We start from the raw sequence: 25,597 nt of genomic DNA, 5'->3' as shown, positions 1-25,597 counted from the left end.
GTCAATACGGAGATGCAGTAACTGTTGAAAACAGAAAGTAGCAGAGAGGCGGTCAAGGAGTCTCCCAGGTTGACGTCTCCAAGGCTGTCAAACTCAACACATTCATCATGGAATGCCTGTCCATTTCCTCCTGCCCTGTCAATTTTAGTACCTGATCCTCACCAGGTGCTTCAGATCTCACTCATCTCTACAGCTGCACAAACAAGAGAGATGAAATCCTCCTCCTCATCATCTCTAAGACATGGAGATGAAGCCACCACCCTCATCATCTCTAAACCAGAGAGATGGAGCCATCATCCTCACTATCTCTAAGCTAGAGAGGTGAAGCCTCCTCATCTCTCTGCTCCAAACCCGGATCAGCCACCCCCCATGCCTGTTCACATCAGTGTGTATCCCTTAAACCCATCACTTCTCTCCATCTTCACCAGCATCCTCTAGTTCAAGGTACCACTCTAAATACCTGAGTGACAAGATGTCCATACCTGCTGTCCTCCAGTATATCTTCACAGAGCAACCAAAGGGGACTTCTGGTTTTTGCCATTTCTCTACTTTAAAACACTCCAGTAGCTTCCAACTGATCTTGAGATAAAGATCAAATACCCAAACAAGCTGACCTGGTCTCATTTGTCTGGCCCTGCCCACATCTTCCCATACCACAGTACTCCCCTCCCTCTTTGTCTCGGTGATCCTCTCTCAGGCTTGTTCTTTAATCCCTGCTGCCATAGACCTTCGCAAGGGTTGTTCTTCTGCCGAGAATGCTCCTCCTTCCTCTCCTCACCTGCCGAATGTCTACCTATCCCTCAGTTTCCGTGACCTCCCTGACTAGATCAAATCCCACTTTATAAAGTTTTAAAACACATTGTGCCTCCTAAAGACCTCATCACAGTATGAATCTCCTTTGCTGCTGTAATAATTAATACATTTTATTTTATCTTGTTTTATTTTATGGCTCTGTGCTGTCTGGGACATTTCCCTTTTGTACGCCGCTGTATCCTGGTTGGTAGCAGAATACAGCTGACACACGCCACAAGGACATGTTGAGTGAATGGATAGATGGATAAATGAGCAAGTTGGTGGATGGATGGAGTGTTACTGAGCAACCAAAAAGATGATGGTACCATTTAACATAAAGAACATTTAAGTGAGAACTTTATTTGAAGATAAAGGTAAATCATTCATCTTGGAACATGTACCATCCTTTGGCTCAATGACTTAAACTATCTCCTAGGAGATTTGTGGGGATGCTGATCAGGTCACATCATATTCCTGTATAACCCCAAGGGTTGCTCTTGAGAAGGCAGCTGAACTCCAGCGCTATCCCTGAGCTTGGGCCTCTTTGTTTTCCCCACCCTGGTTTGCTGAGCACATACATTATGTGTTGGGAAAAGATCATTACTGCCACAGGAAGGTTCCCTGGAGCAGGTCAGTCTCCTGAATGATTATATGGTCACCAGCTGCCTACATACAACTCGGCTGGGTATAAGCCTGCAGGGAATGCAGGAAACTGGGAGCACAGACCTAGCCAGTGCCCCTTGTAGAGAAGTCAAGCGTTAGAATAGGCCATGTGGCCCCTTTGGCCCACCCATTCCTGCACCCCTCACTCTCCTGTCATCCACCAATCTGTTTTCTCTTCTTCTGGTCACCCCCACCCACCCATTCCCCCACCCACCCATCCATCGACAAACCAGAGTTGATGTTGGATTTATACACCATGCTGGAAGCTGAGGATCCCCTTCTCTCTTGAACTATTTTAATCCATAGTCCTCACAGCCCAGCGGCCCAGGTAAGGACACATAAGGGATCAGCTCCATGCTGACTGGCTACTGTTGATTAGTGTGGCAGTTTATTCTCTGTCTCTGTCTGCTTTTTTCCTGCTGACCAACTCTCTTTGCTTGCTTCCCTTTCCTGATTCCCTTCTTGTTCTCCACTTTCCTGACTTCCCTTCCTTGATAGCTTAGGCACTGGCTCCTCAACCTAGTAGCTAGTTGATATAAAGTGGCTGTTGGACTGCGGAGGAGATCAGGGCTCAGGCCTTCTGGAGCTGTTTTTTTATTTTTAATTTTCTGCCTTGATTGTCATTTACTTCTGTGGAATTAGAGAGGCTGGAGGTGTAGGGAGAACAAGCTTTAAAATACGGCATTTAGAAACAAGGCAGTGGTAGCCCCGGCCCCGCCTCTACAGATGCTGCTGTCCTTCCGGTTTTCCGGGGACTGTCATTTACGAAACTCTCCAAACGTGTGCTGTCCATCTGCTGAAGCAGACAGGGTTGGGACTGAGCAGGAGAGGACAATGGCAGCCCCATCAGATAGCAGCATCTTGGAACAGTGCCCAGGGCGCCAAGGGGTTAAGTTACAGACTCATTTACCCACTTGCTCACTCTCGCATCTATTCAAGCATCTACTTAGCATCTGCTATGGGTTGTGCATTGCTTTAGACACCCGAGAAGCTGGACGGATGAAAGCCAATGTCAGTTCCTTGCAGGATTTGCTTTTTGGTTTGAGAGACAGTCAACTGGTCGCATGCAGGATGCGAACACAGTTCTCGGCACTAGGTAGAGATAGCGAAGGAGCTCCAAGAGTGGAAAAGGTTTTGGTTAAGCACTGTTGAAGCAGAGGTCAGTATCTTCTCTGCCTTTTGGTTAAGATCAAGCCGAGGCCTGGAGGAGGAAAAGGTGCAAGCTATGAGAGCATTGTGGAGAGAAGGGCGAAGGCCTGGAGGCATGTGTGAGGAAGGTCAGTATGACCGGAGTGAAGTGAGGACAGAGTCCAAAGGAGGCCAATGCAGCAATGGCAGCCAGATCCGGAGGTTTCCTGCGTGTTATTCATACAGCAGTCACAATGCTAAGAGTGACATTGGAAAGGTTGAGTGTGGTCACGCTTTGGTAGCAATAAAGAGAACAGACTGCAGAAGGGGACGAAAGAGAAGAGAGAGGACTTAAAGCTTCTTCCGTTAACTCAAGGGACAGAGGGTGGTCATAACTGACCCTCTATTCCCTCTGTCCCATAGGATCTTTCCATCATGCCTCATGGATTTTCTAATTTTAATTTTTATTTATTTTAGTTATGTGTAAGGCATGTGTCTGTGTGTGGGTACGTGCGTGTGAGTGCAGATGCTAGAAGAGCCAGCAATGTCAAATCCCCTGGAGCTGGAGTTACAGGCAGTTGTGAGCTGCCTAATGTGGATGCTGGGAATGAAACTGGGGTCCTCTGGAGGACCAACAAGTGCTACTAATGACGAAGCCGTCACTCCAGCTCCAGGCCTGGTGGTTTCTAACATGTGGAACCCCAGGCAGGATACTAGCTGTTGTGGGCGTATCTTTGTGGACTTTGGCCCTAACAGGAAGACAAAGTGTTCTAGGAAGTCACTGGGCCGTTAGGAAGTCAAACATTTTCAGCAAATCCGGCACAAATGGAGTCAATACTGCAGTGTTGCAGTAGCCCTGTCATGAAGGCCAGAGGAAGATTCAAGCAATGGCCTTTTTTAAATCTCCTCAGGACTAGCCTGCTGGTCCTGGCAGGCTAGTCCTGAGGAGACTATGGCAGCGTTATTGGGGCTGGGACCTATGGGAGTACAGGTTGGTAGTGCTAAAAGATGTGGGGAGAGCTGGGGTCAGGGGCTGACAGCTGTGAGGAGGAGACAGAGCTTAGATGTGCATGGAGACATGGGGCTGAAAGATGCTGCAGGTTTCCAGGAGGGATTTACAGTGAGGATTGGGTTTGAAGAGAATGAGACAGACATTAGCATAGGCAAGGTAGGCTGGGGCTGGGGACCAGCAAGACTGTACCAGCCTTGGGTGAGATGTCTGGGACTATAGGCAGCAGGAATGCTGTGCCCTAGCGGTACAGTAGTTGGGAATACAGTGATTGGGGTGTCCAGTGGCTATTACAGTCAGCAGGAGACATGAGCATTCATCATTCGGATAAATTTCAGATGTCTTTTGTCACTTGAAGCCATCTTTGAACATAGACCATAGCGTGGCCTGGGCTTGGGGAAGAGTAAGCTATAGGAAGAAGACTGGGATCTGGTTTCTGGAAAGGAGATTGTCCAGTATGGTCATATGGGAGGAGGGACACATAAGGAGGACCAGTGACCTCCCAAGTTTGTCTTCAGGGACCTGATATAAGGTTTAGATTGCTTGAAGGTAAGAGGTGTGTATCACTAACTAATCCTGGTCAAGGTGTCGTCCTGCCTGTTTCATTGTCTCTCTCCAGTCTCTCCTCTCAGATGGAATGGCGAGTTGCCATCATCAGGTATGTACTTTCTGGAGACAATCTTTCCTGGCCAGCACTGGATGTCAGCTCTTCCTTCTTCCAGCTCTTGGGAGAATTTCAATTTCCTGGAGACAGTTGTTTCAATAGTCTGATAGGTAAAGGGAGGAGTAAGACTTTTTTTTTTTTTTAAGAGTATCTCCATTCCCGCCAGGATGTCTGCATAGAGAGTGCTCTCCCACGGCAAGAGAAAGCTAGGCATCTCATTGAACTCAGGCTACACCAATTGCTGTGCTTTACTTGATTATGCATTTGCATATCTCTACCAGTGGAAAAGGAAATCCTATAAAGAGGACAATTCATCCATCTTCATCTTTAGCATAAAGCCGGGGCTTGAGGCAGAGAGGATGCTGTATTCTCCCTCTCAGCCTTGACTAAGGTGGGCAGGAGTCTGCTCTCAGAGATGGTTGACCAGAAGACCTGCCCATGGACGGGACTTTATGCACTCATGTGACTTTCTTCAAGAGCAGTTTTCATTCACAGCCAGTTATGTCTAACTTGCCATGAACTTGAGTGGTAACGTGGCTTTGGCTGTGAAGTGGCCTGGTACCACGACAAGAGAAAACCCTCCCAGTCAGAGGGAGAGCAGCACAGGGAGAGCCACAGCCTCCACAAGGCATTGCTGTGTGTGTGTGTGTGTGTGTGTGTGTGTGTGTGTGTGTGTGTGCAGAGGTAGCGCTGAGGTCCCATGCTTAGTCTAGCCTAAGGCTGGTGTCCGGGACTGTACAGTCCTCCTTGTTTGTTCCATCTTCCCATGCAGCATTCCATTTCCTCTGAGCACCTTCGCAATTCTTTCTTGTGAGACTTTTACTTTTCTGAGACCGTCTCACTTCATCCACTTTCTGACGAAGTGCATTCCTCTGAACACAGCGCTCCAGGACAGTCCTCCCCAGCCAGGTGATTTCTGGTTGTCTTTTGTCTTGTGATTGACACTTCGCAGATCTGTTCATTCTACGCCTGTTTTTCTCTGGCTACTTCCAGCACGCTAACCACCGTGTAATGGAATCCGCTTACCTTTGGATATTTCCAAAATCCCCTCTGTCTTTGGTGTTCTTTAGACTTTTTAACTTCCTAAGGTGTCTGCCTCTTTTGTATTTGTTTTGTTTGATACTCACTGTTAGTTTTGGATATGGAATCTGTTATGCTTGAATGCTACTTTGCGCATATGCTCTCTTATCTTTCTAGCAATGGTGGTAAAATGTTCATTAGACTATGTTATTCTTCACTCAGAGCCTTGGTTTCCCATTTTTGAAGGTGTCGGTGTCCTCTGAGCTTCCTTTTGTTCTATCATTTAGCGTGCCAATATATCTTTTCATTCTTCTGGGTTCTTTCTTAGAATAGCATGGCTATAATTTGTAGTCTTTGTTTCTTGGGTCTGTTTCCAAGAATTCTCTTATTTCTTGGAATGGAAATTTCTAATTGAGCTCCATCATCAATCCTCTAACAGGTGATGCAAACCTAAGCCTCAGTCTCTATGAGGGTCATGCCATGGTGATTAATTCTCAGATTTTATGACGGACACTTTACAGAGAAGGTTAGTTTCTCATTTTTCTATGCATTGAGTTTCTTCTCTTCTGGGCTTGTGTTTGATTCTTCCCCTTTGGGAATCCCTAGTCTTTAGCACCTATCTCCCTACACCGGAAAGAAACAAATACTTGAGGGAGGCAACATCTCACAGATGTTTTCAGTGGAAAGCTCCTCTTGATACCTCAGCCTGCTTTGGACTCTCCAGATTTATTCCATTTTCCCTGCTAGTTCAGTGATACATTTTTAAGACCATAAGTGGTGGATCTTCCCTGTCAGCTTCCGTGGATTTAGAATCTCCTGGGAGACACATCTTTGAGTTTGTCTGTGTTGATGCTTCCAAAATGGTTGAACTGAAGGGCAAAGACCCATCCTGATTGTGGGTAGCACCATCCTTTGGTCTGGGCTCCAGGCCTAAGTTAAAATGAAAAGAAGGAGAAAGCCAGCTTCGCACTTGCATTCATTGCCCTGCTTCCTGACTGTGGTCACAATGCACCTTATTCTCCTGCAGCTGTGTTTTTCTAGCGTGATGAGCTGCACCGGCCAGCTATGCGCCAACATCAGCTCTTTCATTCCTCAGGTTTCTTTTGACAGATTTTGTCACACAAATAAGAGTAGTAACTGATGCTTATAAATATCTTTATATTTAAAGCCATTTTCATGGAGAAGTATTTTAAACTGTCTGATCTATCATTTTACTGGAATGAAAAACAGAATGTTAGTTTTCAGTTTAAGAAAGAGGCTCTGAACTAACTAACTAACTAACTAAAAAGGCTCTGTTGCAAGATAAAAGTTAGTTGCTGAAAACAGTGATATGTTGAGGGGACTGGAGGAGAAGGTAATGTTTTTTCCCCCACTCAACTTTTTAACCATGTAAGCTAACAAGCTAAGGGACTTACAGTTTTCTGTTTCGTCTTCTCTGAAACCGGCACAGCAGTGGGATGGATTGTTTTGGATGTTTGGGGGTGTAAATGTGTTTTATTTATTTGAAACACTTAGAGAAGTTCTTGGCACATAGTTAAGTATCACATATCACATTTCATTGAATTTAAGATGTATTAAAATGAAAGACACCCTGCTGCTTCATAAAAAGGAAAGATGGCAAAGTCAAGTTGCCATTGGTTAGGGTATGATAAATTGCATCTTAGAATTGCATGGCGGTGGCAATATTAGCTGCTCTTATGAATGAATGTGTGTGAGCAGAGATGGCCGTGTCTTGGAGACGGATTCAGTGGGTAGGAAAGAATGGATACGACTTTACTCAAGCCCACTCTCATGTTGACTGAGCTCTTACTGTGCCTTAGACACCGTCCAAGTGCTGTGTGTCATGTGGAGTGCTGGAAATAGTGACAAGTATTGTTGAAGCAACAGTCTACAGATTCTGGCCTTCATGTTTGAGGTCTACATAGTTAACTTGAGTGGGAAGACGTAGACGGTGTTTCTGACATCCCCCTTTCCAAACCTAAAGGATTGTTTAGCTCTACACATTACAGATATTTCAGCAGTGTGTTGAGAATGATTGTGCTTTCTCACACTCTGGCTTATGTTGTTTAGAAACACAGAATGAGTCAAGCCTTGGAGTGGGTTAAATCATGTCTATGTTTTCTTTTCATTAATGAGCTGGTGAGGATACTCTACTCTAATGGCTGAGCCAAGGTTCTGATTCAGACTGACTTGTCCATTGAATGTTCCATAAAACCCTTGGCCACATGGTATGCGAGCTGGGATGGTAGCTGTTTCTTCAGGACTAGTGCTGCTAAACACAGAAATGTTGCAGGGTTTGTCTGTGCTCAATTCAAAGCATGCTTTCTGTCCTTTGCTGCTATTTCCAAATGCCCAAATGGACCGAAATGCATTGGCTCGCAGTACCGGAGGTTAGGAAGCCCAATATCAAGAACCCACGAGTTTGCATCTAGAGAGGCACTGTTTTTCTTCCAAGGTGATAGCTGAATGGTACACCCTCCAGAGGGCAGAAAGGACTGGTCTTCGTGTGAGCAGAAGATGGGAAGATCATGATAGCAAACCTGTAGTGTAGTGGTGAGGCGAGCAGGCCTGCTTTTCATCCCACCCAACTCCTGCACAGCTAGCTTAGCCCTGGAAATAATAACAGAGAAACTGTTTTCATTTAAACAATACCTGGCCCATTATCTCTTGCCTCTTCTTGGCTAACTCTCACATATTAATTAACCAATTTCTAATAAATCTGTGTATCACCACATGACTGTGGCTTACTAGCAAGATTCTAGCCTATGTCCGTCTTGGACCGGAGAGCCATGGCGTCTTCCACACTGCCTTCTACCCAGCATCCTGTTCTGTCTACTGCGCCTACCTAATTTTCTGTTCTATCAAAAGGCCAAGGCAGTTTCTTTATTTAACCAATGAAATCAACACAAAACAGAAGACCCTCCTACATCACAAACTCACTCTGTGAGCTCTTATACAATAGTGTTCATCCATTTGTAGGGCTTCACTATCATAGGTTTTAGCTCCCTAGGCTCTCACACTGGGCATTTTATTTTTATATCCAGGTGGGAACTTGAATTTTTAAATCACAGCAGTATCTATGTACTGATTTTTCTTTATATTCAAATTCCTTTTGCTTCTTTCCAATGCATGTAATAGAATATCCCTTTCAGCCTTTTGGGGGAGAGCAGATCTTTGACATCTAGGTGAGAAATTGGGCACATGGAAGGATACCATGATACTTCTCATATACTGTCTTATTAATTGGTTTTGGGTCCTAGTAGATTCTTAGGTTGTTATTTGCTTCTGAAGTGTTGTGTAGGCAGTCTACACAACACTTAGTACAGTCTAACAGCACAGAATGGGTTCTATTCTGATCTTATAGATTAAAAAAATCAAAGGTCAAAGAGCTAAAGTGGGGTTAATCATGCATTTCTGTTACTTCAGTGTTCTACTCTCCAAAGGCTTCTTTGTGACCACCAGTGCAGAGGACTGGGGAAAGGAAAGAAGGTACCAGAGGTGCCTGACTTGTCCTGGTTGTTACTTCTGTGCTATCATCCTCACATGGATTGAGAAGAAAGCAAAGGTTCCATTCATAAGAATATAAGATGTTGTAAATTCTCCTTCCTATGTCCTCTTTCTCAAGAGTCTATAGACCCCTTCCAGTTGGGTCTTCATCATGACACAGAAAGGGAAATAGCTTGCCCAATGAGACCTCTGCATGTGATTTATGAAATAGGATGTATCCAAATTTTTGCCACATTGGAGCTATTCAATTTTCTCTAATGGCTTCTATCTGAGAGTTATGTCTATTTGTGGCAGTTAGAACCAGTAAGTCATTAGCTTGGAGCATGGTGATGGTTAATTTTAATACCCTGGGATCTGGGCCCAGTGGGGAAGATCTTTCTCTTCTGCAAATCAAAGATAGGCAACATCTGAGAAGTTGGGTAATATTTATATCAGGGAAAGTTAGAAAGTAAAAAGAAATCATTTAAAGTTTTAGGATGAAAAGGCCTTTGAATACTTAGAATTGAGTTGACAGAATGGTCTCTCACTTCTTCCTGTACTTCTGGGCTTTCATCAGAAGAGACATGGCATGATCTTTACACCAAAACCCCATCTGATCATGTAGATACAAACTCACTGATATATATATAGAATTCTCGTTTTATATTGATTATGTGTCCCATCTAGTAGAAAAATGAAACCTGGTGTTTTAGGTCACACACAGATAAACTTGGGGAGTCTGCCCCTGAATGTATATTCTTAATCCACAGAACTCTGGTAGGGGAGGCTCAAAAGCCCAGGCAAGCTCCTTTGCAGGGAATAGTCTCTCTCAGGTCTCAGAGTTCTGGCCACCAGTTTCTCAGTTACAACCTTCATAAAAAATATTGATCTCAACCAGGTGCCAGAGAGAATAGCTTCCTGTGCATCTTCTAAAGCACAGGGCAGCTGGGTAGTCTTTGGCCCAGAACCAGGGAGGCTGCATTGCAAGACATGTCATGGAGGTAGCAGTGGCTTTTCTGATTCTACACAAGACTTTTGGTGGAGGCTGCATTGTGGTTTACTTGGATGGTGTGACACCGTTTAGAGATGAGTGGTCGTATAAATCAGGTTCTGGGTGCTTGGATTCCAGCAGGGATACCTTATGCTGTGTGTCTTAGGATTACTATTGCTGTATTGAAACATCATGACCAAAAACAACCTAGGGAGAAAAGGGTTCATTTTATTCACAGTTCCATATAGCAGTTTATCATCAAAAGCAGTGAGGTCAGGAACTCAAGCAGATCAGGAACCTGGAGGCAGGAACTGATGCAGACACCATAGAGGGATGCTGCTCACTGACTTGCTCCACATGGCTTGCTCAGCCTGCTTTCTTATAGAGCCCAGGACTAGTCACCCATGGGTAGCACCTCCTACAGTGGACTAGGCCCTCCCCCACTGATGACTAATTTAAAAATTGATTTATAGCTGAATCTTATGGAGTCATTTTCTCAATTGAGGTTCCCTCTCCTTTGATGACTGTAGCTTGTGTCAAGTTGACATCAAACTAGCTAGTACTGGATGTTTTTCTCTCTGTGTCTGTGTCTCTAGAGACTCATGCATATTACTGAGCTAACTGTAGTGATATTTCATCTGTATTTTAATAAATAAAGCTTGCCTGAAGATCGGGGAGTAAAACAGTCACCCTGGTCAGTCTTACAGACCAGGTAGTTGTGACACACTTTAATCCCAGTGACCACACTAGTTTGCTGTAGAAACCAGGTGGTAGTGGTCCACACCTTTAACTCCAGCACTAGAGATGATTACAAGATGGGAGGAGACAGTTCTCACAGTCTCATTCTGAGATTCCTGGAGGCAGGATCGCCATTTTGGACTGAGGTAGAGATAAGAGTCAGTGGCTGGCTGTTTTGCTTTTCTGACCACGTTGAACCCCAATATCTGTCTCTGGGTTTTTATTAATTGTGCTACACAATTACCTATTCTAGCTCATTCATACAAAGATAGTATCCAATAAGGGCCCTTGAGTTTCCCTTAGTATGTGGCTTCCCTGCACATGATAATCACAACAAATAATAAAAGCAGGCTGAGATATCTGTGATTTACAACTGGGCACCAGTTCCCCACTGATTTCCTACCACAGACTATGGCAAGCCTTGGTTGATCTTTTTACAGATCTCTTCAAGGCAAAGGCATATTGAAATTTCCCAGGGGTTGACAAGCAGTTTACAAGACGCGTGTGCGTGACCCGGGCATAGCTGTGTTCTTCAGCAAGATTTCTCTCCCTGTGAACTTATCCTTCCATTTGGCTACATTAGCTTCTTCTATGCTTCTGTTACTCATCTGAGAAACAGAGATGACATAGGAACCTAACTAAGGTAACCGCTTTAAAGACTAAGGGTAATGTGTTTAGAACAGTCTTATAGCCATTAAGCGTTTTCCACCCTCTTTCTCTTCGTAGTTATTGCTGTTATTAAGTGGCAAGGAGCTGGTCCCAAGATGCCCACATGTTCTAATATCCTAAGAGTATGATTGATGTAAGATCCTCTAAGGAGACTAGCCTATTTATTCCTGGGTACCACAGACTCAGTCCTGAGAAGTTTGTGATATAGTTTCCTGTAGGCTAGGACTGCTCATTCATTTCTGGCTGCCCAGACCTGACATAATTACACAGAAACTATATTAATTAAAACACTACTTGGTCTATTAGCTTGGGCTTCTTGTTAATTAACTTACATCTTAAATTAACCCATTTCTTTTATTTTGTATTTTACAATGAGGTTGCAGCCTACTGGTACAGTTCCGGGCATCTTTCTCCTTTGGAGACTACATGGCCTCTCTCTGACTCCGCCTACTTTTCTCTTCTATCTCTGCTTGGAATTTCTGCCTTGTTCTATTCTGCCCTGTTATAGGCCCAAAGCAGCTTCTTTATTAACCAATGGCAACAAGACACATTCACAGCATACAGAGGGCAATCTTACATCAGTTTCATAGATAGAATTTTTGTGCCCTTTTAGGTAAAGTCTCGAAGGTAGATAGATCCAGTTCATCAGTCAGAGGGTTGGGGCCTCTTCTGTGCTTTGCTGGAACTGTTCTGTATCACACAGACCTTTCGGGGCCTGAAGGTCTATTCTGCCTGCTTCTTGGCCTCCTGGCCTGACAGCTGTGAGGGACCACCAGGGCTTTCTCCAGGGAGCCAGCACTTTCTATATTTCATGAGGTTCAGTCTGCTAGGCAGGGCCAGGTGGCAGCTTGCTTGGTTTCTTGCAACTCCCTCGGGGATGAGAGTCCTTGAAGTATCTGATTGCTGTAGGGTGTCACGCACCCAGGTAGTGCCTCAGGGATGGCTCCAGTGACCACCCCCATTCTTGTCCCAGTTCGTAGGCCCTGAGTTCAGATGTTGAGGACTCATTGTTACCTCCAAAGCTTTTCTCTGTTCCTTCTTTTTCCTTTGTGTTCCTAGGGCTCTAGTGCTCTCCCTGGACGCTCCCGCTGTCTTCCGGATCAAGGCCCCTGGAGCTGTTCTCCCTCTCTGGAGCTCATCCACTGCTCAGCAGCTCCACTCTCATCCCTTGGCTTCCTTACCCCAACATCTGCAGTGGCTCCTCCACCCACAGTACGGATACCTAGAGACTAAAAACATCAGCATCTTTTATTTCCTTTCCCGTATGGCACACTCCCTCCAGCTTCTTGAGAAACATTTGGGTCCCAAATTCTTACAACGTTTTCTGATACAGTCCAGACTGCCCCGTTGGCCCTGAATGTTACTGTCCCTTCCTTTATTGACAAAATCCCAACCTGCCTTTGAGGGTCACCACAGATGTGACCTGTTCCTCTCCCTGCTAAAAATGGCCACCCATTTTCCTGCGTTATTATGGATTTTCCTCTAAAGTCTGCCATCTCTCTTTTACATTCCAATATTCTAGAATGTTCCACCTTCCAGATACATCTGCTTCCTGACCTCATGGTATTTAGGATCTGGTACCCACTGAATGTTCTCCTCAGTTTTTCTTCCAACCACCTTTTTAATAATTCCAGATTCTCCTTTGGAGTTTCAGTTTTGGTACCATGCTCCAAGAAGCTCTCCGTGGCCGTTCCTCCCCACCTTTTGCTCCCAGATGTCCTCCAGATCTCTCTTGATTGTCACTGCGGTTTTGATGACTGCATCCTGAATGTTCATCCCTCGGTCCACCTGGAGGAGCTGAATAAACACAGATCTGAATTGAGAAGGGAAGCTGCCCAGCTGGGCATGATCAGGCAGTGAGGAGCGCAAGAACGTGAAAGGGACGTGTGTCTTTATTTATGTCACCGTCATAGCCCCTCTGAACACTTGGGCAACACCGAAATGGTTACCACTGTCTATCAGTGAAGAAACTGAAGTTATGTCAACAAGATCTCATCTAGTCAGTCAACAATTCTTTATTAATCATTATGTATCAGACAACACATCAGGTATAGAGGAGGCAGCACTGAGCAGGCAAAGCCTCTGTGCCTATCCCATGACCCTTAGGGGAGATGCCACGGTCAAGTTGCTGATGCCACGGTCAGTTTGGTAGGTCCTGAGGAGGGGAAACACTAAGGGAGCTCTCACCATGAAGGACTTGACCCCGTGGGCTGGGGAGTTTGCTCTGGGGGTGGTGTCTGTGCAGAGCTCTCCTGGACCATCGGGAGAACTTGATGAGAAAGATGGAGGTGAGACTCTCCTGGAAGAGAAAGTGCCTGGGAAGAGGAGAGGTGGGCGCTAAAATGAACAACAGCCAGAGTGTCTGGACAGCAGAGAGGGACCAGATGAAAGGTTATAGTGGTAGTCAGGGGTCAGGTCTTCATAGATGGGGGTGGGCTAGTAGGTTAGCCTCGGTGTAGTGGTAGGAAGTCACTGGTGGTGGCTGTGAGGTTGGGATGAATAGTGAGATGATGTGATTTGACTTGTGCTTAGATCGCTTTGGAAATTGAATTGAGAAAGCTTTGAGTTGAATGAATCCGGAGAGAAGTAAGTGATAGGTGGTGACCTCCAAGAGTTCTTTCATAGGCTAAAGTGGGAAATGACTGGGGTAGTGACATACAGAGAATGAAGGAAGAGAAACTCTTTGGAATGATTTGCAGGCTGTGCATGCAGAATCTACCAGACTTTATCTGCTAGGCATTATGCACAAATTCACCGATTAAGGAAGAAAACTGTAATACAAAAGATACATTGCAGGGCTATTTCAAAGCATTACCTGCATACCAGGTACAGGAGAACTTGATTCTCCTGCAATCACAGGCTCCAGGAAGAACCTCCCAGGTTCAAAATCCAAGCTCTGCACACAACTGATAAAGCTGAGGTCATGGGTTTCTGTTCTGTGTGACTGATTGGTATTTGCTTCTGCTGCAAAGGGTTGCATACAAATTGCCTGACTGTTTCTGTTTACAAATTATATCATGAAAGTTCATAACATAGGGGTATTTCTCAGATGTGGGAAGTAGGGGCATATGTTAGAGACCAGAGGAACAATGTTTGTCTGAGGATTATCTTAATATTACAAGTGTCCCATTCTGCAGATGGGAAGCAAGTGGGGCCCTAGAAAAGTTCTATCTGATTTTCCAATGAAGTAGTGTTCTTCTCTAAGAGATGTTTTAGCTCTAAAGGTGGAATGACTTAGAATGACTGGCTGGCAAAATGGCCCCATAACTTACAGTCTCTGTACTCTGGAGTCCTGGAGAAAGAGGGACCAGAGTCCTAGATGCATGGTCCTGCTCTCCTGCTACCCCAAACAGTCTCTTGGTACTGTCTCTGAACTGAGTGATTTCCACAGTATTTACTGTCTCTCCCGTGTGGTCAGTTGTACTGAACTCATCAGATTAAACAATCGCAGCTGTGTTATGAGCTGTCCCCAGATTGTCCCATTAGATACAAAAGCAGAAATACCTTTTTCTTCTGATTCTAATGGAATACTTTACCGTAAGTAGTCTCAACTTCCTGCAGAAGGTCAGTCTCCTTAGCTAAGTGCAGGTGAGCAAAGGCTGCCTCCAATGAGACCTGGTCGCAGAACTAAGTCATCTAAATTGATCTATTGAGTTGAATGAAGTCAGAAATACTCAGGGCTTCAGGTCTTTGTGAGCAGACACTCATGGTGTGATACAGTCCAGGAAAACACAAGGAAGGAAAACCCAAGACTAAGAATCCAGGGAGCGATTTGGTGGGGGTGGGTGGTGGGCAGAGGGTTCCTCTTCGCTGTTACATCTACATGTGCCCTTTTCGCCTCTTCTACGTTTCTCAACTCCAGCTCTTAAGGAAAGGGTACTCCCTTGTTCACCTTCCCATCCAAGCACAATGTCAGAGCCCTTTGAATGCGCTTAATCCTCAGGGAGCTTCTAGAATAGTATAGTTAGGCAAGCCACTGTCACTGAGGCATAGTGATTTCCCAAGGTCACATGCTAACCAGGTAATATCGGGGTTTGAACTTATCATCCCCTTGTTTAAACTCTTTCTTTCATACCACTAAGAAGTAGGGTGTCCCCTTGAATCCTTCTTGGTTTCCTGATGGACCAGGTAGCGCTGGATTGGTCTTAACTATCTGAACCTTTGCTCAGAGGATGGGAAGGACCTAGGACAGTGGGATGCTGGTGATGTAAGGGCATCATAAAGAGGTGGTGACCTGGTGGGAGAAATTCCGTGATAGTTGCACGCTTGGCAGTCCACACTGTAAGGGTAGCAGCCATATTTGATACTTTAGCTGGGGCTTCTAGTGAAGTTCCTTGGAGCTTGGTAGAGCCTCCAGGGAATGGAGCCATGCTTCTCATCATCTTCACCTGCTCAGCACCTATCCTCTGATATACGGTGTCTCTCTGCAGGCTGTCAATACGTTTTATCCCCATTGGTTGATAAAGAAGCTGATTTGACCAATAACCTGGCAGAATAGAGTCAGGCAGGAAATTCAAAAAGGGATACAGGGAAAAAAAGAGCAGAGTCAGGGAGATGCCAGCAACTGTTGGAGAAGCAAGATGTGAGGTAACAAGCCATGAGCCTTGTGGTAAAATATAAAATAATAGAAATGGGTTAATTTAAGTTGTAAGAGCTAGTTAATAATAAATCTGAACTAATAGGTCAAATAGGTTGTAATTAATATTAAGCCTTAGAGTGGTTATTCGGAAATTAGTGGGCAGGGGAGAAACCTCCAGTACAGTCCTCAAGTCTCACACGTGGATTCTAGTGCACTGTCTCCAGTAAATATTTCTCTCTTCTATAAGGGGATAATAATATACTATGAGTTAATAGTGTGTGAAGTATTTAAAAGGGCACCTGGCACATAGTTCTTGCTCTATGAATATCAGCTATTAGAATTAGTATGGGATCTTCATAAACATCATCTAGGTTGAATGCCTGGTGTTTACTATCTGGTCTTCCAGAGAGTCTCTTTTATCTGTTTGTCAGCCCCATGAGTATAAGCTATGGTCCTACAGTGACTCTTGACTATATTGTGGTCATTGTGTAGGGTCCTATTCCTACTCTAATATTGAGAATAAAAAGTCTTAAAATGGAGCCTGTGAGTGGGTTAGTGATATATAAAAACTTCACATGTCCCCCAGGGACAATCCCTGTCTGTGAAAAGACACAGGATTCAAGAGAACACCCTAATGAAGGTTTGTTGGCCTGTGGGCTCCACCTGCATCACTGTTGGGCAGCCATGAATGAAACACCTGCTGCTCCTTTCTGAAGGTGCCCAGATCATGGGTAGAAGTCACTGCCAGAATGTTGTGGTCTCCAAGCCATGTTTTCTGAATCTTATCATAGAAGTGCAAACATTTGTGTGCATCTCGGTTTTTGTCCATGACTACTGTATTTCCTCAGATGGAGGATGTCCATCTGACGAGTCTCTCAGATTCAACTGGAATCAGAGCCAGGACTCCCTCCAGGATTACATGGCCTTTTCTTTGACTTCAGAATCCTTCGGTTTACACTGTAAATGGCCCTGATGCTTGCTAAGCATCTTCTAGTCTTCGAATCTGCCACATAAGCCTTAAATTATCTTCAATATTTGCACTTGCCCCTTCTTCTCTACAATAAAGATATAAATAAGAATGTCATTTTATTATTGTTATCTCATCGCGTTAGATTTTACCCTGGAAGACTTGGATTTTCCTTTACACTCTTTATGTTCTAGGGGCTTTTAGGACCTCCCTGACCCAGAACATTACAGGTGATTGGCAATGCTCTTGGTTACCCACCAGAATGAGACTGTAAAACTCTGTTGCTGAAGACACCACACATTTGGGTTAGAAGACATTGAGAAATCAAGCTGAGCTGGAATTTCCTTCCAGCTGTCTAGCTTTCACAGTACTGGAATTAGGTGCTATTAAAACTGCTTAGAGAGGAAAAATCATTAATGTTGCTACCCAGCAACGCATCCTGTGAACTACAATGAGGACCTACCTGGTAAGATATGCCTACCAGTGTAATAGTGTTACTATTAAAAGGGTAGCAATCCACTCTCTTCTTGGATTAGAGGTCCATTCTGCAGGAAGAGAATGAAGAGGGAATGTGGAGAAAATTCTTTCTCAAGCACAGAAGGGGTGAGGTGAGGTGAGGTAAGAGGAGAGATCAATAGCTGGGTGGTTGGTTTTATGAGGGAGAAGGGCCAACCCTGAAGCTTGTTACTGTGAGGTTAAAGTAAGCCAAGTGAACTCTCAGCTCTGGCATTGGAAATCTCTAACCCCATCCACGTTCTTCCCATGAGTATACTTTTGACAGGACTTTGTGACTCTGACTTCACTAACAAGACTGTACGGGATCTTAGATGTAGGAAGTGTAGAGGTGGGTCAGACCACAGGATCAGCTGACTCAGAGGGTCTCTGGTCAGGGACCCAGGCAATTTTCTCTGCACTCTTGCTCTGTTCTGTAACTAGCCCCTCTCATGACTGCATAATTGCTGTCACTGAAGTCGATTTGCGTTTTCTTCTGGGTCTAATAGGGAAGAGTCTGTCTCAGCTGGTGGTTCTGCTTAGAGAAAGAAAACCTTTCCTAAGATCCACCCTGTCACGACTCAGTGGCCTACAGTCACTAAAGCCTTGGGTCACACCCTGAGCGGTCCACTTGCTGTTCGGTGAGATGATGTCACCTGAAGCGGAACGCATTTGGCTGCTCTTTTAGTACATGTATATCCTGTACAATCTTTGTTGGCCTGTGTGTCCCTGTGTCCGTCACACACCAAAACGGGTAAATATTTGGCAATAGGACAAAGGGAAAGGTTGTAGGGGGTTAGAGTAAGCCAGGGATTTAGGAAGAAGGTCAGATCTGAGTCCTGCCTTACCTGTGTGAGGACTTCAGAGGAGAGGAAGCCTGGAAGACCTTCCGTCACACCTACTTTGGATTCTCAGAGCCCAGATTTGAGAGGAAAGAGACTGTACCTCCTCTCTCATAGGCCCACCTTGGCCTGTCTTTTCAGGGTCCCGACCGCTGTGGGCAGGCATTGCTGCAGATTGGGATGAACATGATGGCCCTGCCTGGAGGCCGCCACCTGGATTCCATTCCTCTCCAAGGGCAGAGGTAAGTCAATCGCTTATACTACCCAGGGGAAGATTGTTAAGATCTGGTCCTTGGGAGGTACTAGCTGCCTTGAATGGAGTGGTGTGGGTAGAGGGAGGGAGGTGGTATAAGCAGTGTATGAAGACAGGGGTTTGAGGGTATTTAGTCTGGAGGAGAGATATGTGGCCATCGGAGGTGCCAACTTCCGGTTGGAAAGTCCACAGAGAGTTACCAGTGCAAGATTTGACTTGGCAGGCCATGGACCTCGGAACTAGAAGCAGGGGTGGAAGTCCAGGGTGCCAGGTTCATGCATAATGAGCTTTCCTGAGACTGCCCTGACTGACATGAAAGATCCATGCCCTTAGACATCCTTCAGGTTCAGGCACGGGGATAGCTGGTAACTTTGAGGAAGGCTTAATCTGCAAAGGAGCTGTGCGGCCCGGTGCTCCGGACCTCTGACAGCTGGTCTAGCCTTGGATCCTTTAGACCCTCCATCATCATAGTGACTTTTTCTTTAGCCCTAGCATCAGCATTCATTAAAATCCTGTTTCTTTTCTGATTTTTTGAGGCATTTTGATGAGCTGTTTAGAGACGACATAATCCTGTTAAATCCTGTTTTGTTTTATTTGTCATGTTTTGTTGTATGTCTTGATGTTATTTCACCCTTTCTGTATCCTTAAGTTCCCACCAGAACTGCCCGGGATGCTGAGCCACTTTACCTTCCTTTCCATACTGCTCACTTGGTTTTGGGATAGCTGTATATATGTATAGATGAATAGACAGACATATTAATAGATAGTTGATGGTTGGCAGGTAGGTACACAGAAGACAATTGATGCTTTAAAATAAACGGATGAATTACAGCCCAAAACTCCCCAGTGGGACAGATTTAATTACTTTCTATGAAGGTCTTGTCTATTCTCCCAAAACCATCATTAGAAGGAGGTGGAGGAACTTGGCACACAGTTCTTGCATGTTCCCTAGGGCACAACACCAGTAGAAGTGTAATTTAAAGCTTCCTGTAGGGCCAGAAGCAGGCAATAGTTGATCATAGCTTTGCATGTAGTATGTGTGGTGAAAGTCAGAAATGGTGAGATGTGATTGTTGGGTGTCTGGCGGTATTGCTGTCCTGAGACGATCAAGTGCAGTCAGCTATGGCCAGGCAGCTATCAGCCTTAGAGCTGAGTTGTTCTTCTTGTTCACTGTGTGACTGGTGAAAATTCTGGAACCCCATCTGTCCTCCAGTCCCCTCATGTTTGAAATGGGGATAATGACAGTACATACCATGCAGGGTCGATGTGAGGCTAATCAGATGAATGTATGCAAAATATGTGGAGAGCTATGTAGAGAGACTATTGCTTAACAAAAGTCTGCTAATGCCAGGGTTGCTGTGTAGGTGTTGTTCGAGAATTCTCCCTATGACCCTTTTCCCCCATGGATGGGTGACCTTACCAATAAATAGATAAACACAGACTCTTTCAAAGTCTAGTATTTTAAACCTAGAACAACTGGGAGAGTCCTGGCAGAGAGGGTACAGTCTGCCTACCACAGCACTGCCCGTCCCTTCCCCGTGTGACATTACATCGGGCTGTGGAGCAGCAGTGGCCTGGCAACGAGATCTAAGTGGGTGGGACAAAGACTGCTCTGGGTTGGAGAAGTGTCTAGGGCGGTGGTAAGGAGGGTGCCTCAGCTGGACTCCGGGCTCTGCTATAACAAAAAAAAAATCTGTTTTTTTTTTAATTTTTAAATTCATTTTATGGCTCAACTGTTAAAGGCTGGGTTCACAACCCAACCAAAAATATAAAATTCTGTTTCTTTATCTGTGATCTGTGAATAATTCGTACTTGTGGCTTCTTGTGAGACTATGACCCCCCTCTCTTTCTCTCTCTCATGCACATGCAGCCCCCACCCCAACACACACACACACACACACACACACACACACACATACATGCAAGGCAAAACCAATTGGCACGCAGGGACTCCTCGGTTGGCAAGCTTCTCCTTCAGCACAGGAATAGGCTCCCCTGAATAAAGGATGAGGGTCGGATCTTGACAGCCTTTATGTCTTCCTCCCTGGTTACCCGCCAATCTTTCTTTTTCTCTCTCCAACTTCCATTGTCCCAGAAGTTTTAAGGGGCAGCAGGAGTTAGATCGCATGAACACAACATGGGAATCTAGCTGGCCTAATCTAGTAGGTCCTCCTTGGGAACTCCAGGCATTCAGACTGGGCAGAAGAGCTGTGGACTATGGAGGGAGCTGGTTACAGTGTCCTCATGCTGTATTCCTGATGGGTCAGTGAGTCCAAGAGAGGGAGAGACATGTTTCCTTTCACATGTTCCTAGCATGATTCACATGTTCCTAACCTAGCATCACAAAGCTGATTGAAGATACTTGGGGATAAAACCACTGGGCCTGGAGACCTGCCTATCATGTATGTTCTGGAGATGTATTTTTGTATTATGGGGTATTGCTCACAGAGAAAGTTAGTTCCTGCTCACAGGATGTAAGGGGCCTAGTTTGCTCATTCGGGTTCCTATATTGTAGGCAGTCAGTAGCAGAGACCACTGTTTCATGCTGCGGAGGCCTCTCTTGTGGTGATTGCACCATGGTCCTCACAGTTAGCTAAAGGGCTGGCCCTAACCGCAGCCCGTCGCACCATGGACTCAAATGCACAAGTACCTTCTATGGCAAGTTGCTACTCAGTGAACCTTCACTGTGGCCTATGCAATTATTACTGTCTCTGTTTTGCAAACAAGAGAGTCATAAGTTAGTTTTTCTGGAAAGCAGCCTTTGCGGTAGTGTTGCTCAAAGTCCAGGATAGATTTTTAGGAGGCCCTTGGACTGAGGTTATCAGTGTTTGTGGGAGGGAGAGGGCTGGGTAGAGGGTTAAACTGAATTTTAATACTGGTTCTGTGGTAACTCACAGGGAGCTTTGGAATCAGAGTTGTTCATAGGTCCAAGTGGCTAGTACTTTAGGGTCTACCTTGCTCTGTCATTGGGGAATAAAACTGCTTTCTGATCCAGAATCCAGAAAGCTGGGATTGCCCTTCTGCTCTAAGTCAGGCAAAGTGAAGTTCAGTAGAAAGACTACAGATTTCACCAACGAGAAGCCACCAGCCACTCACTCACTAGAGTCTTTTCATTCTGACTAGTCAGGGAGATTTTCTGTTTCCTGTGTGTGTTCAGCCTGTGAGAGCTCTCTGCCCATGCTCCTGCAGCACAGCCCCGTGACTTCCTGGTTCTGAGTGCTGTCCAATGAACGAGCCTCTCTTTGCTCAAAGAAACTCTATGCATCAGTTACTTCCACATTAGTGTGATAAAATGCCAGACAAAAGCAACTTACAGAAGGAAGGGTTTATTTTGACTCACAGTCTGAGGGTGCTGCCCACGGAAGGGAAGGCAGGTTAGCGGGAACTTGAAGCTGCTGTCCACACTGTGTCCATAGTCAGGAAGCAGATGGGGCTAAATGACGGTGCTCAGCTTGCTCTCTCTTGTTTTCTTCATTCAGGGATCCAAGTCCATGGAACGATGCTGCTTATGTTTAAGGTGTGCCTAGGGCAGTGAAACCCATTATAGAAACCTGCCCACAGTCATGGGTAGAGGTTGGTCTCCTAGGACACTCCAGACCCAGGCAGGCTGACAAGCAATCTTAACCACCACATTCTATGAAATACGTTTTATTTTTTTTCAGTTTCTCTCTGAAGCAGGGCAGATATAGGAAGGGCATGCCCCACCCCTCTGAGGACATGCCCAGAGGGTTTCACAGCTAATTCAGGTTGTGATGCTTCCAGCAGCTATGTAACAAGTCTTTCTGTAAAGAAGAAGTTTGGAAGCACTGGTTAGTCTGCACCCCAATGAGACACCGAGGCTTGGCAAGGAGACAGAGCTGCTGTGTAGCAGAGCAAGGATGAGACTTCTTCCCCTGTGCTGGATGAGACTCAAGCCAGTCTGTTTAATCCACAGTGTTCTTGGGGCATTGCACAACCACACACTCAACTATTCCAGTGGTCATGTGTTTATCCACCTCCTGAAAAGTTATTGTACAAATATTTATTGATTGTGGGTCCCATATCTTGTATGGTACAGTGTAGTTGAGGACATGCAATGACCCAGTTGGATGTGGTCCCTGCCAACAAGAAACTCACACTCTATCCAGTGACTTTTCTATTGGGTTGATTGTCTTAGATTTGCAGCACCTCTGACCCTTTCACTGAGCATGAAGCTCTTTGTTTTGTGAATTCTGTCTAACCAGAAATCTGAGATGCTCGGGGCTGGGTGCCTCTGTAGCTAGTGATGAGTGGTCCCCTGGTTGTCCAGCCTACTATGAAGATGCAGTGGGGGCCGCTGCAGGCCAGCCCGTCTCTGAGTCAGTAATGACTTGCATGTGTGCTCCCGGCTCTGTGGCTGCTGTTCTGCTGCTGAGGGTCATTTTCTGCGACGGTGGTGAAGTGTGCAGACTGTAATTGTCAATGGCATAATTGTACGTTTTTCTGTTGTTGAAGCCAAAAGGCAGGCCAATCAAAGCTAGAATTAAATTCCCTCCCTTCTCTCATTTCTCAAGAGAAATCCACAGAAACACAGTGTGTGACCTTGAGAAGGCAGACGGGTGATTCAGTAGTTATTTTTAAGGAGACGTTGAATATAAATTCCCATACACTTCTGGGAACTGGGGTTACAGAGGCATTGGGTGTTGTAGCCATGAGTTACCTCCGAGCTTATCTATGCCATCCTTCCAACCTGAGCCTGGGAAACTGAGGCTCAGAGCAGGGAGGGGAGCTGTTTATGCTTTAGGTGTCTTCCCCACCTTTCTACCCTGGTTTTTATTTCATAAGTCTATTTCCCTACCCTGCCTCCAGAACTTTTCTATGGCAGGGATCTGTAACAAAGAAATAATTTAAAACACAGTTTTATTTCTTTAATCAAGTGAGATTAAGAGTTTACGTAATCTGGGGCATAACACCTTATCCAATCCGTAGTTAGTGTCTTTAGCACCCAAGAACTAATGAGTAGCTCTTTTTCATTTGTTCTTCTGCTATGATTAGATGTATATTATAGGATTACAATAAGTGGTTGTTGAATGAATAATAATTTATCAAATGTTTGATGGCCTGAGGAGATGACTAAGTGGGTATTAACACTCGTTCCGTAAGCATGAGGACTTTAGTTAGAATCCTCATCACCTACCTAAAAATCCAAGCATGGCCGCAAGGTGCCTGTAACCCCAGAATTGGGGAACAGGAAGAGACAGGCACATCCTGGGAGCTCACCGACTGTGCAGACTATCCACAAAGCACTCTTCAAGTTCTGTGAGAGGCCCTGCCTAAAGGCAGTAGGTGAGGAATGATTAAGGAAGACACTGGTTCCTGGTTTAGCATCTGCACTCACATGCATGAGCACACACAACTGACTCTCGAGTGCATGTCCCTCCCCCAAGTCCCCATAGGTGTTTAATGAGTAGACAAGCCTTTGTTAGGGAGCTTCAGGTGTGTGAGAGAACTCAATTATGCATGGCTCAGCAATGAGACTTTGTTCTTTTCCCTAAAACACTTTTCTTCTGCCTCCAGCTTTCTAATCTTTCTCCTTCTTCCCTCCTTCCCTCCCTCCCTCCTATCCTCTCTCTCCCACTTCCTTTTTTCTCTCCCTTCCTCCCTCCCTCCCCCTTATATGTTCCCTTTTCCACTCCTTCCTCCTTTCTTTTCTTATTTCAGAGAAAACAGCTGTTTGGAGGGAAAGGATAAGCTATTTATCTTGAGAAGTCTGAGCGGGAGCCAAAGGTTTGGTTGGCTGAAAGACTCAGAGAGCTGAGAGAGACATTTTCTTTCCATCTAAAGAAGAATGATTCAGAAATAGTTTTAGCCTTTGCGTTTAAGTTCACTGGAAGAGAGAAAGTCTATAATTTGCTCATCAAATCTCTAGTGGGAGAGCAGCAGGGAGCATGGGTTGAGAGTCAGAGGCCAGCCTGCTACCAACTTGCTGTGTGTCTTTGGACAAACCTTCTCCTCCAAGGTTCAGATTTTTCATCCCAGGAAGGGGAGATGGTGCAAATTCCCTCGAGGCTTTTCTGGATTCAACATTCCAGGAGTTTTAGATGGTTTTGTCCCTTTAAGAACAAAATGACCTTTAGTACCACAGGGTGAGGAAAGCAGCTCCATTGACTAGCAGGAGGCCCCCGTGTCTCTCCTATAGGATTCTTAGTGGGGTTTGGCAACTGCCTCGTACCTGGGGTGAAACTGTAGACTGTACCAGTTTCAGCTCTGACGGTGAGCTCTATACCTTGGAAGAACTCCTTGATAGGGCTGGATGTGTGTTAAGGAAGAAAGGTTTGTCCTGGTTTGTTGGGGGTATTGTGCCCATAAACCCACAGGTAAAAGCATTCCAGCACGCTTTAGAATTCTCCTCAGTCATTTCAGACTCACCGCTACTCCTCTGGCTACACTCAGCAGCTCACCACTTCCCTCATCACAATCCCATGCATCTCCTTCTTGGCACAGGATACTCCTTCCGTCTGGAGCGATCTTCTTCCAAAGCCCCCTGAACTTGAGAGCATGTTACGAGGGTAGGAAACAGGGATACCCTAGCTCCAGCCAAGCTCTCCTTTCTTTTCTTTCGTGACTCTCTGATAATTCCCACGCACCGTGTGTGGCACACATTCAGTGGAAGGAACATATCTGTATAATAAGAGGTTCCACTCCCATGAAGATCATATGTGTATTGCCTTAGTTACTTTTCTGTTGCCATAATAAAACACTATTTCCAAGGCAATTTACAAAAGAAAGTGTTTGCTAGACCTTCACACATCTTGAACATCAAGCAAGAGGGAAAGAATGAGCTGGAGATTTCTCAGAACTCTGAAACCCTAAATTCTGCCTCCAGTGACACACTTTCTCCAGCAAGGTCACACCTCCTAAGCCCCCCACAAACAGCCATCAACTTGAGATGAATACTCAAACACTTGAGCTTCTGGTGGGACAGGACATTCTCATTTAAACCATCACAAGTATCACTTCTGTAGAATCCCGGAACACCCAGCCCAGTGTGCACAATAGAATTTGCACACTAGTTCTCAGTGTCTTTTATATAGAGAGGCATCTCTTTACAGAGAACTCGCTTTGCCCAACAAGTGGGAAGGAGTGAGACAGAGGAATTCAAATTCTAGGCTCAGAAGGTTTTGAAACGAAAATACCACTTGGACTATGAATAAAATGAGTCAAGTGGAGAACAGATAAGGTGTTCCACTGACTACTCTAGAGTATGCAGGACCAATGGGATAAGCTAAGAATGAGGAAACGGTACCAGGAACTGGAGGCTTGGTATAGATCTGTCAAGGTGGGAA

At 45.2% G+C, this 25,597-nt stretch overlaps 1 protein-coding gene across 2 annotated transcripts in view; it reads left to right on the top strand.

Annotated features, from left to right (window-relative positions):
• Positions 1-25,597, top strand: part of Insc (INSC spindle orientation adaptor protein) — a 109,842-nt gene that overhangs the window by 7,668 nt on the left and 76,577 nt on the right. Inside the window, exons 1-2 of one of the 2 annotated variants that reach the window (XM_048460333.3) lie at positions 17,437-17,550; positions 18,182-18,282. In XM_048460333.3, coding sequence (XP_048316290.1) covers positions 18,221-18,282 — 62 coding nt within the window. In that variant the 5' untranslated portion in view covers positions 17,437-17,550; positions 18,182-18,220. Of the gene's footprint in view, positions 1-17,436; positions 17,551-18,181; positions 18,283-25,597 lie in introns of those variants that run through there. The other variant, XM_048460330.3, reaches the window with a different exon arrangement.

This window comes from Myodes glareolus, chromosome 7, assembly GCF_982192425.1.
Source record: "Myodes glareolus chromosome 7, mMyoGla1.1, whole genome shotgun sequence".
Taxonomy (NCBI): domain Eukaryota; kingdom Metazoa; phylum Chordata; class Mammalia; order Rodentia; family Cricetidae; genus Myodes; species Myodes glareolus.
This window is presented reverse-complemented; position numbering and strand designations above follow the sequence as displayed.